The sequence below is a fragment of the Mytilus galloprovincialis genome, chromosome 4 (assembly GCF_965363235.1).
Source record: "Mytilus galloprovincialis chromosome 4, xbMytGall1.hap1.1, whole genome shotgun sequence".
NCBI classification, from domain to species: domain Eukaryota; kingdom Metazoa; phylum Mollusca; class Bivalvia; order Mytilida; family Mytilidae; genus Mytilus; species Mytilus galloprovincialis.
Window position 1 is genome coordinate 100,557,572 of NC_134841.1, and position 12,142 is coordinate 100,569,713.

The following is a 12,142-nucleotide window of genomic DNA, read 5'->3' on the forward strand; positions in this document are numbered from 1 at the left end:
AAAAATGCATCTTTGGCAGAAGTCTGTAGCCCTTTCACAAAAAATGTTGAGTGTAAAATTAATCTTACAATAAAAATATTTAGTTGAATTGATAAGGAATATTTTAGACATACGATAAATTTAACACTGAAGATTTTTTGTGAAAAGGTCTACAGATTCTGATAGCTGTATATACTCTCATGTTTATACAAAACACATAGAAACTTACTTGTTACAAAAACCATGCATAAAAAATTTACTGAAAAGAATCAATCATACAAATTTCTATTAATAGATTGGTACACGTAGTGGAATCTATCCCAAACCAGGTCACAACGAGACCTCAGGCTTTGTCCTCACAGAATATTGGTATCTATATCATGGAGGTTGAGGCCAGTCAGTTTACAGGGATTAAATGTAATGTGGCATCCAGTTTCAGTACTAATGTCTGGTGTCAACAAAGCTTTGAAAATTTCACAGACAAGAACTTCTTTGCCAAAATTGTAAGTAACAATTAATTATAATTATTATCCCACAGAAAAACAAAGATGTAGTTATATTTCCTGTGATTGGTTGAGGGAATATAGGAATTAGTTTAGTTCTCTTTTTGTATGATTTACTAAAAAGGATCATTTAATACAAAGAATAGCTTTAATTTTCAATGTCAATCCCCTTCAACATTTGATTTCTAACTTTAACCACTTCTTTATCTTTGAGTAAACACAAAGCAATGTCACTGTAAGTTAACCATTCTTTTGATCATACCCATGACAGGCAATGGTATATACTCAAATATTCAATTGACAAAATGGTGTTTGATTATTATACCTATCAAGAATACATTTAAATTAAGTTTCACAAATGGCTCAGAATGAATCTATTAACAATGTGTGTGGATAAGGGGAAATAACTCAATTCAGAATACTATTTCTTTGCAAAGTTTCAGTTATAGTTACCAAACCAAAATGTAAATAAGTTTTAACCCTCAGTGCCCACAAAGACTATGATTAATTTATGGTTATTTTCCACCATGTTAAGAAATTAATGTCACATGTGCCTTACACCACTCTATTCCTATTATTACATTTAATGTTGGTTTGGTAAGAGTTTAATGTTTGATACCATTCTGAGTCATAGATGCTGATGTTTGGGAGTCTTTTGAGTTGGATGGGGTTAAGACATTAGTCACTAGCACTGAGGAGATGTCTTTAGATCAGAATGAAACTGTGGCAATACCTTGATTAAGACAGCAAGCCACCAACATAACTTATCAAAGAAAGGACAAGGTCATCTAGATCTTTAAAATTGAATAAATTGTCTTTAACAATAAACAAGAATCAAGAATCCATCAAAAATTTAACAATTGTCCCTTAAACAAATACATGTATTGATTTACTCTCCTACTTTAGAAACCAACTTGATGGTCTCGTGCTAGTGGCTGACATGTTTTCTATGTGAAACTGCACGTTAAAAACATAGCTCAGTGTGTTGGTCAAGGACCAAGCAGGGTTTAAAACTCATATCATATTTACAATTTCGTGTCCAGCATATACATTTTACTTGGAACTGACTATTAAGTAGCTATCCATCATTATCTTCATCATCAAAGAAATCATCATTAAATTTTAGATTTCTTTCAAATCTAAACAACCCCATGGTAGGAGAAACTGTATCCCTGTCTAAAATAGGTAAATTGAGCATCACATATTTTGCCGTGTTTCAAATCCGCTGTGCAGGCTTGTTGCTGTTTGCCAATAGTTCCAAATTTTACAAACCTCATTATGCTTGGAAATTTTTTGTCAAATTTTTCTTGGCTCTTATTTAGTGAAGGGAATGATTTATTACAGCACTTCAGCTGCTTAATGTTTAGTTGAAGCGAGTAGGCAACTTTTACATTCCCATATAGCCACTTCCTGCATTGAAATACAATTTATTGGGAATCAGTCAATTTCTCACTACAATTTATTGGGAATCAGTCAATTTCTCACTACAATTTATTGGGAATCAGTCAATTTCTCACTACAATTTATTGGGAATCGGTCAATTTCTCACTACAATTTATTGGGAATCGGTCAATTTCTCACTACAATTTATTGGGAATCGGTCAATTTCTCACTACAATTTATTGGGAATCAGTCAATTTCTCACTACAATTTATTGGGAATCAGTCAATTTCTCACTACAATTTATTGGGAATCAGTCAATTTCTCACTACAATTTATTGGGAATCAGTCAATTTCTCACTACAATTTATTGGGAATCAGTCAATTTCTCACTACAATTTATTTTATGAAGGAGAAATAGACAATCCCCCTCTTTTTGTTATTGAAAGGAATTGTCCAAAATAATGTCCAAAATAATGTCCCCTTAAAAAACACCTATTTCAAAATATCTATAATACTATCTATAATACTAAAATAAAGGAAGTCCAATTTGTCAGCCGTCATGGGGTAAAAACGACAAATCAAAGAAATCAACTTTATATATAGCTAATATAGGACAATGGTGTTGATTAAAAATTACACCACTACATACCCTTTTGTTTTCCGCATAATTAATATTGCCAATAATTAACAAGTTCCAGTTGAATCCGATACCAATAGTATATTCACCTGTTATTACCTATTACCTTATCTGTATGGTCCGCATCTGACAGGCGCACCAAAAAACGGTGTATTTAGGATTTTGCTGTATCCACGGGTCATAATCACAGAACAATATAGAACAATGCTGTTGATTAAAAGAATACTCCATTCCAGGCCCTTTTGTTTTCCAAATAATTAATATTACCAATAATTGATAGGTTCCAGGTCGATAGGTTCAAACAGAAAGATTTTGAAAGCAGAGAAAACTGTAAAATAATCGGCATGACTTTATCGGATGAGAATACCAATACTAAAATAAGGCATACTCATAGTTATATACTTTAATTCAGTCACAGACCCACGATATCACGGGTGTGTTGTAGTATCTTATAAAAAAGAAGATGTGGTATGATTGCCAATGAGACAGCTGTCCACAAGAGACCAAAATGACACAGAAATTAACAACTATAGGTCACCGTATGGCCTTCAATAATGAGCAAAGCCCATACCACATAGTCAGCTTTAAAAGGCCCTGAAATGACAATGTAAAACAATTCAAACGAGAAAACTAATATCTTGTTTTATTTGCCAAAGAATAATTTTCACACCTGCAAACTATATTAAATTGTATACCCCATAATTCTCAAAAACAATAAATATGACCTATATTTTTATTATTAATATATGTAATATATATTTACCCTTTCAGTAAAATGTCAGAAAAATATATGGAATATAATAATAAATTTGAATCCACTTTAATCATGTTTCTGCATCATATCATTTAGAGAATTTGATGCACTTTGGATGCATGTGAAGAGATTAATTAGCCCCAGATATTACATATTTATAAAAATGTTTCTATTTTTATTATAAGTTAGATAAGAAACCAGGGCATCTTCATTCATCATCAGCATGAGTCATTTTCCCAGGTGTAAAAGTTTATTTCTGGTTTATTAATAAAGAATTTACATACGGTCTCAATGGAATACTAAGTAGGCAAAAAGTGGACAATATTCTGTGAAAGATTTATTTCCCCGTCAAGATAGTTTGATTCTTAAAATGGTACACTGAATTTTATGAAAAAGGATATTTAAGTCTAAAGAAACAAGATGCTTGAGTTGAATTAAAAGTATCAACCGTTTTAAAGTTGAAAATCCATGAAAAAATTTAGTATCTACTGTATTCTCACTAAAAAAAAATTTCAGAGAGCTTTTTTTTTATTAAAACAGGTAGAATTGGGTGAAGCATTATAGTGATACAAAAATACAACAAAAGCATAATTATGATGATTATATCAAATATTTGTTACTGAATGTTAAGCAACCTACAATCAATTTATTAATGTTGTATACTGTCTCTGGTATTTGATATATGATTATTTCTGATGAAGACCTATTAGTTAATAATTGTTTAAAGTGAGCTACTAACTCTGACAGTAGTTCATGTACAGTGATACTAAAGAAGTACACTTAAACCTGCTTTTTAAACAAATGAAGTAAAGAAGGGAAGGTGAACTTGATAGAAAGTGTGTCAAATAACATGTTTATTATCTATCACAAAAGTAAGATTGTTCATTCATCTGATGGTTTGTTCACCTTTGTGTACTGTTAACAGCTGGACATCATTTATTTCTGATGAAGACCTATTAGTTAACTTTTAGTTCTTTTAGACCTATATGTAACATAGTTCATCTCTTCTCTGAAGCCATTGTTTTGTTTCCTTCACTTGAAATATATGCCCCTAGTTGTGATACTGAAATATGTAGCAAATTTCAAAGAAAACAGTTTCTTTTGATGTCCTGTTTAATCTTTTCTCCTGGTTGTGTACCTCTGACAACTTGAATCAATTTTGTTTTTTTGTTTTTATATAAAACAGATTTGTTTATTCACATCTGCTTCTTCTCTGATCACAATGTTTTTTGCAATAGTTTATGAATTAATTGATTGATCTTTTCTTGCTCTGACAGATTTGAAAAAGAAGCTCCATGTTCTCATTCATTTAAATATGAATATTCTGCTAAGTTTTTTTCCCTATATTCTAGCTAGTGGAGGTATGCTAAGTTTTTTTTCACTATATTGTAGCTAGTGGAGGTATGCTAAGTTTTTTTCCCTATATTCTAGCTAGTGGAGGTATGCTAAGTTTTTTTCCCTATATTCTATCTGGTGGAGGTATGCTAAGTTTTTTTCACTATATTGTAGCTAGTGGAGGTATGCTAAGTTTTTTTACCTATATTCTAGCTAGTGGAGGTATGCTAAGTTTTTTCCCTATATTCTAGCTAGTGGAGGTATGCTAAGTTTTTTTCCCTATATTCTAGCTAGTGGAGGTATGCTAAGTTTTTTTCACTATATTGTAGCTAGTGGAGGTATGCTAAGTTTTTTTCACTATATTGTAGCTAGTGGAGGTATGCTAAGTTTTTTTCACTATATTGTAGCTAGTGGAGGTATGCTAAGTTTTTTTCACTATATTGTAGCTAGTGGAGGTATGCTAAGTTTTTTTCACTATATTGTAGCTAGTGGAGGTATGCTAAGTTTGTTTCACTATATTGTAGCTAGTGGAGGTATGCTAAGTTTGTTTCACTATATTGTAGCTAGTGGAGGTATGCTAAGTTTTTTTCACTATATTCTAGCTAGTGGAGGTATGCTAAGTTTTTTTCCCTATATTCTAGCTAGTGGAGGTATGCTAAGTTTTTTCCCCTATATTCTAGCTAGTGGAGGTATGCTAAGTTTTTTTCACTATATTGTAGCTAGTGGAGGTATGCTAAGTTTTTTTCACTATATTGTAGCTAGTGGAGGTATGCTAAGTTTTTTTCACTATATTCTAGCTAGTGGAGGTATGCTAAGTTTTTTTCCCTATATTCTAGCTAGTGGAGGTATGCTAAGTTTTTTTCCCTATATTCTAGCTAGTGGAGGTATGCTAAGTTTTTTTCCCTATATTCTAGCTAGTGGAGGTATGCTAAGTTTTTTTTCCTATATTCTAGCTAGTGGAGGTATGCTAAGTTTTTTTCCCTATATTCTAGCTAGTGGAGGTATGCTAAGTTTTTTTCCCTATATTCTAGCTAGTGGAGGTATGCTAAGTTTTTTCCCCTATATTCTAGCTAGTGGAGGTATGCTAAGTTTTTTTCCCTATATTCTAGCTAGTGGAGGTATGCTAAGTTTTTTTCACTATATTGTAGCTAGTGGAGGTATGCTAAGTTTTTTTCACTATATTGTAGCTAGTGGAGGTATGCTAAGTTTTTTTTCACTATATTCTAGCTAGTGGAGGTATGCTAAGTTTTTTTCCCTATATTCTAGCTAGTGGAGGTATGCTAAGTTTTTTTCCCTATATTCTAGCTAGTGGAGGTATGCTAAGTTTTTTTCCCTATATTCTAGCTAGTGGAGGTATGCTAAGTTTTTTTCACTATATTGTAGCTAGTGGAGGTATGCTAAGTTTTTTTCACTATATTGTAGCTAGTGGAGGTATTTTTGGCATGTATTTGATTAGTTTGTGACACCTTGTTCAAAGACTGTTAGAGGTATGACTGTTAAAGCATTCTGAATGTTTAGGGCTCACCAGTCTATTTGGGTATAATATGCTAGCCTCAGGCTATCATATAATAATCTGAAAGTAGAAATTGGTCAAATATGAAACACACTCCTCCCCAAAATTGAACTCTTCTTTTGAAGAGGACCTGAAGCTTGAAACTCTATATAACTAAAGCATGTCACAAATTCTCAACTTGGATTGGAAACTTGAGCTGAGAAAGCTAATCAGCAAGCAGCTCAATTTGATAAAAATCCAGAATTATTTTGATACAGATGATTTTCAATTGACTAGTTATATAGGGTTAATGTAGACCGAATATAATGACTGAAATATTCAGGTTACACCTATCCTTACTGCATTTTAATAGATTTTCCTAAACAGATATACAATACTAGCCAGTATGACTATTCAAAATACAAACCATACTGAATCAGGAACCAGGCAGTTTGTAACTTTTTGATTCTATACCTATCAGAAAGGGAGTTTTCAAATCTGTTGCTGGCTGTTGAATTTAATATTTTTCATGTGGGTTATAACCCTGGAAATGAAAATGTGAGAAGTATTTATCAATCTATGATTATGTTGATTAATGTAATGAATGAAATAAATAAAACGTCTTATCTATAATGATGCAGAGTTGTAAAAAAATGAGAGCTGAATATGATGGCATACTGTAAAACATGGTATGGTATGATGGTATGGTATGTGTTATGGTATGATGGTATGGTACGAATACCATCATACCATGGTATGGTATGATGGTATGGTACAAATTCCTATACCATGTTACGAATTCCTATACCATGGTATAACTTGATAGAATGAAGCATGGTATGGTTTTTTGAAGTAGGAAATTTTGAAAAATTAATTTAGGTAATATGAACTATGATTTTGTTTTAATTTGTTGACATTATATATATGTTTTATTTATTAAAATAATATTTTACGAAATAGATGTAGACAAACCAGATAGACTATCACTTACATGTATAAAGCTGTAAACAGAAAACAAGAGAAAACTCAATTTAAACATCTCAGATAACAAGATAAGATAGATATAATGTCCTGTTCTGACACATTATAAATGGCTGTCAATTATTCTTTGAAATTTTGGGAAGTACTGCATATCTTTAGATGATAATCTAGATAATGTAGTTAAAGTTTTATTGCACAACCTTCTGTCAATGGTCGACTTATATATTGTTTTGAAATATGACACTTTAAACAGTTGCATATTCTGTCTACATCTATGGCCAAGAAATTCCACTAAAAATGTGAATAAAAGGTGAATGCATCTCCAGTGGTGATTAGAAAACACCATACTTTCAAATTTAATTAAAACTGTCACTAATATAATACTATGTTAGTTGATAGATACCACATGTTGTAGAGTGTATATTGTTTTCTTCATTTATATGTAAAAACAATGTGCATTATGGAAGTTAATACACAATATCAACCAAGGAATGAGTCTTTTTTTATCATGTGAGATTTTATTAAACAATTTTATTTCATTTTTTTAATTCATGCTGAGAGTGACAGCTATTTCTGTGCAGATAGAGATAGGAATAGGTTTCTTTAAAATGTATTTCAAGGTCAATAATAATTGCCATGTGTTGTAAATATTTGACCTTTAATTACATCAACATTTAAGAACGATTTTTTTTCCTTTTAGCTTTAATAAAGGGTTATAATAATTTGCTAGACGAAAAAAATCTATTATTTCATCTGATGTTCCATCGAATATTATGAATACATATTGTCCCTATATCTGCCATGATAGAATATTATGTAATGCAGAATTAAAGTATTTGATTCATTATTTCGAATATATTAACATGATTTAAAAGTATATCACAGATTTCCCGTGAAGGGACTGCACCAATTGCCGCAACTATTATTTGTTTATAAATTTTTCCATCGAATTCAAATGCTATATATATATATGTCATGGGCTCGTTTACAGAACGTTTGAGGAAGATTAGTAAACATCTGTGTTATATTATACGAAACCAAAAGGCTATTTGCCATAGGTTCTAATTTCTCAATGATATTAATGAACGATGTAGTATCCTTTATATATGTAGACTGATTTTGAACTATAAGTATAAGAAAATGATCAACATAATGACCTATAAGAGGGGGGGGGGGCAATACCTTTTTGTGTTAACCTGTTTTTGCCTTTGTGTTTTTAACTGTTATTTGAGACAAAATTAAACTGTTAACTGTTTTCAACTCACTGGCTGTCATCTGTTCTGTTAAAATTTGAAATGTTGTTTACTGTTTATATGAAAATGGGATTCCTGTAATTTGTTACTAGACACTTAAAGTGTTTTTGGACATAATTTGTCCCTGAGAACTGATCTTACATGTACCTGTAGTTTACAAGAATTTTAAGATTCACGCTAATCACATTAAATTTGCTGTCCATTTCTTTCTTTACGGTGCTTGCTCAAAGGAGTGACATAAACAGCATATATGTAACTGTCTTTGAGTATAGTAAATCCTTCATTAAATTTAGAATGGAAATGAGGAATGTGTCAAAGAAACAACAACCCGACCAGAGAGTAGAAAACAGTCCAAGGTAAACAAAAAAAGTCGCTTACACAGTGAAAAAATCTTGCACCAGGAGGCGGGCTGAAGCTGGCTCCTAAGGGAGCAATAATTTAACTTCAAAAAGGGGGTGGGGTTAGAAGTTATATGGCCGTTTTCTGAACAAAAATGTGTACTAGTTCATATAAAATAAACGTGACAATACACTCCAAAACATATAAATGAACCAAATTTTTTTAAAAACAAGACTAGAGAACAGGTTCCAGACTTGGTACAGGTGCAACAAATGTGGCAGTGTTAAGCATGTTTTGTGAGATCTCAACCCTCGCCCTATACCTCTAACCAATGTAGTTCATTACTGTCTCCTATCTATAGTTTATCCCAAAGTTAACAGGAGTGGCCACTCCTCAACCAGCTAAATCCCTGTTTTATTTAAAAGTCATCCAAACCCACCCAAGCATATACATATATATGCTCATTAGCATTGATAATGTTTTTTGAAATGATCATAGATTTTAAAATTGAACCAATGAATATTTTGTTTACATTGTTTTTCAACCAAAATTCTTGTTCCTGTTTCTCATTGGAAAAAAAAGTTTGTTTTGGAAAAGGTCAAAAAAGAAAGAAAGAAAACAGATATTTAATAAAATCCTGTTTAAGAATAGGTTTATTAACTTATCAAAATTTCCTCTTTTGAAAAACCATACCATGCTTCATACCATAGCATAATAATTTGTACCATGGTATAGTAATTTGTACCATACCATCATACCATACCATGGTACCATTCATGTATACCATGGTATGATGGTATTCGTACCATACCATCATACCATACCACATACCATACCATCGTACCATACCATGTTTTACAGTATGCCGAATATGATAATACATTAATCTTGCAATTCAGAAGTTCTCAGTGTGAGACTGTCAGGATTGTATACCTCAACAGTATAATATATTAATGTGTTTGCACTTTTGAGATAGGATCAGATTAAGAGAATTTTCCTTGAAGTGTGCTACAGTGATCAGCATATGTATTCCCTTTCTATGCAACAAGCAGGGGGTATTTCTTCCCACTGTGTCAAGAAGGGTATTCCTTGCTTCTTATTTTAGAATTTCACTTATAATACCGATGAAACATTCAGTGATAATTCAGTCATAATTTATTTTTCATCCCACATTAGGGTCATGCAACTTCCTGATTTTAGGAAAGGATTTATAATTTGTTATTGATATACATTAACAATATTATAGTCATTTAAAATTGAGTGGTGTTTAGGAAAATATTCAAGTGAAATATGTCTTTTTGGTTACGTATCAATTGTACAGGACAGGAAGAGACCTCTATGCAACAGCTCAATGATACTTGTCTTATAAATAAGATAAGATAAGAATTTTATTAATTTAATCAAGAACCCATAAAGGGCATCATTTTACAACACAATATGATTGGAAAAAGCAAAACAGAAAACTAATGCCATTATACTATAACATTATGGACAGGATCAGAGCCTAACACAACATGTGTCTTATATAACTATTATATTAAATGTTATAACAATAAAATTTCATATTATTTCATATATTTTGTTTACATCTGGATCTTATTTGTAAACCTTTAATAATGTAATTTCCTAGGCACATGAGAGTTGGTAAATGCTCATTTGTGAACAGCCAGAAATATTTCTTATCATTAGGTAGTTCTTTAAAATTAGTACAAAAAGTGATAACTTTATCAAATAATAATTTCCTCTGTTCATCATATAATGGACAATTTACTGTAAAATGGGTCTCATCTTCAATAGAATTTGATCCATGTGATAAGCAGTGATGACATAGACGTTGAGTTCTCTCTATGTATTTTTTACTATATCTATCTTTCTCAATTCTAAGATCATGAGCACTTATTCTCATTTTACATATAGCTCTTCTTATACTAAAATCTTTAATTGATAAATAAGCCTCCTTTACAAAGTCAGTCTTATAAATATATATCTGTCAGATAAACCAAGAATGTTTCCAAATTATTTTCCTTGTTAGTTACTTGTTTCTGTCTTATCCAGTTTAAATTGAAAAACAATTTAACAAACAACCAAATATTTTAATTGTCACAAATCCAAACATAAATTTGGACAGTGACCTATACAATGATGACTTTAAAAGCTGTTATTAACAATAGTTATCATACAGTTACATGACCTGTGTCAAATTTTTCATGGTCAGTTTTCCAGGTGGTTCAATAATTGACACGCTTAATTAACGAGAAATACCTGTACTATACAGGTAAGATCATATGTCAGTGGTAAATAGATAAATGTTTTGCTTTGTTCACAGCCATTCAGGATAGTAAGATGTTTACATGGGATATAATATAGGAGTACAAAATGAATTTTGATATTTTCCATCAAGGAGGTAGGAAATTTATTCTTTTTTATGGGAAACTGCCACTATCATATCATGTGAGAGTAACAAAATCAAATGCTAAAAAATATGAAGAACATAGATGAAATTATTCTAACATATACAAAGTTGTATTTTGAAAGTGTTCATCCTTCATGTTATGAATTTTTTTTATCTGGTAACTCAAGCTACAGCAGTACAGTTAGATAAAGTTTAAATTTTAATGTATTATGATACGAAAAGTTTCAAGTATTCCTCATCTTTCTACAGTTAGCCTTGCTTTTTGTATACAAACAACTTAAAGAAAGGTATAAGTGTAGTGTAAAAAGCTTAACTTTTAGCAATTGCGAATATATATATTGATACAGTTCTATTATTTACCACTATACCTATTAATATCTTACATTTTTATGTTGTAAAATTTTGTTTATGTGAGTAATATAATTTTTGTCCTTTATAATTTCATCATTGCATGAAATGTGTCTTGTTTTAAATGTGTATTTTATTGCATTTACTTGTTTAAACTGAACTGACCAAGGTGATAGTTAAGATCTGTTACGTACAAAACAACTTTTGTTAGATTTACCCTAGATTTTGTATACAAGTAATGAGTATGCATTTACAAAAAACGCATTACTTAGTTATAAATTGCCTAGACAAAACTTACTCATATTATCCTATAAATTACTGGCTTTATGATACTTTGACCTCCTGTTCATTGCAGAAAGAGTCTAGTTGCAACCCTATATCAATAAAGAGTTGTGGTGTCATTACATTTTTGCTTTTGAGGGGTAGGTGACGTTGGATTGGAGTCTTGTTGATGTTTACTCACCCCTCTTTTCTTTCATTCATAAAGCCTTATTTCTCCCAGAGGAACAGATGTTATGAATGGAGGAGAGAACTAGTCATTTGGCAACTGTCCTTTTGTTTTTGGGGGGAGATGTTCACCCCACCCCCTCTTTTGTTCCCTTCATAAAGCCTTATTTCTACCAGATGACCAGATGTTATGAATGGAGGAGGGAATTAGTCATTTGGCAACTGTGTTTTTGTTTTTGCCAAGTTTAAATGTTTCTGCTTCATGTATATCCGTATAA

The 12,142-nt window shown here is 31.4% G+C and overlaps 1 protein-coding gene across 1 annotated transcript in view; it reads left to right on the forward strand.

Moving 5' to 3' along the window:
• LOC143073610 (adhesion G protein-coupled receptor A3-like) overlaps positions 1 to 12,142 on the forward strand; it is an 82,815-nt gene that overhangs the window by 41,284 nt on the left and 29,389 nt on the right. Inside the window, exon 10 of the mRNA XM_076249280.1 lies at positions 275 to 482. Coding sequence (XP_076105395.1) covers positions 275 to 482 — 208 coding nt within the window. The remainder of the gene's footprint in view (positions 1 to 274; positions 483 to 12,142) is intronic.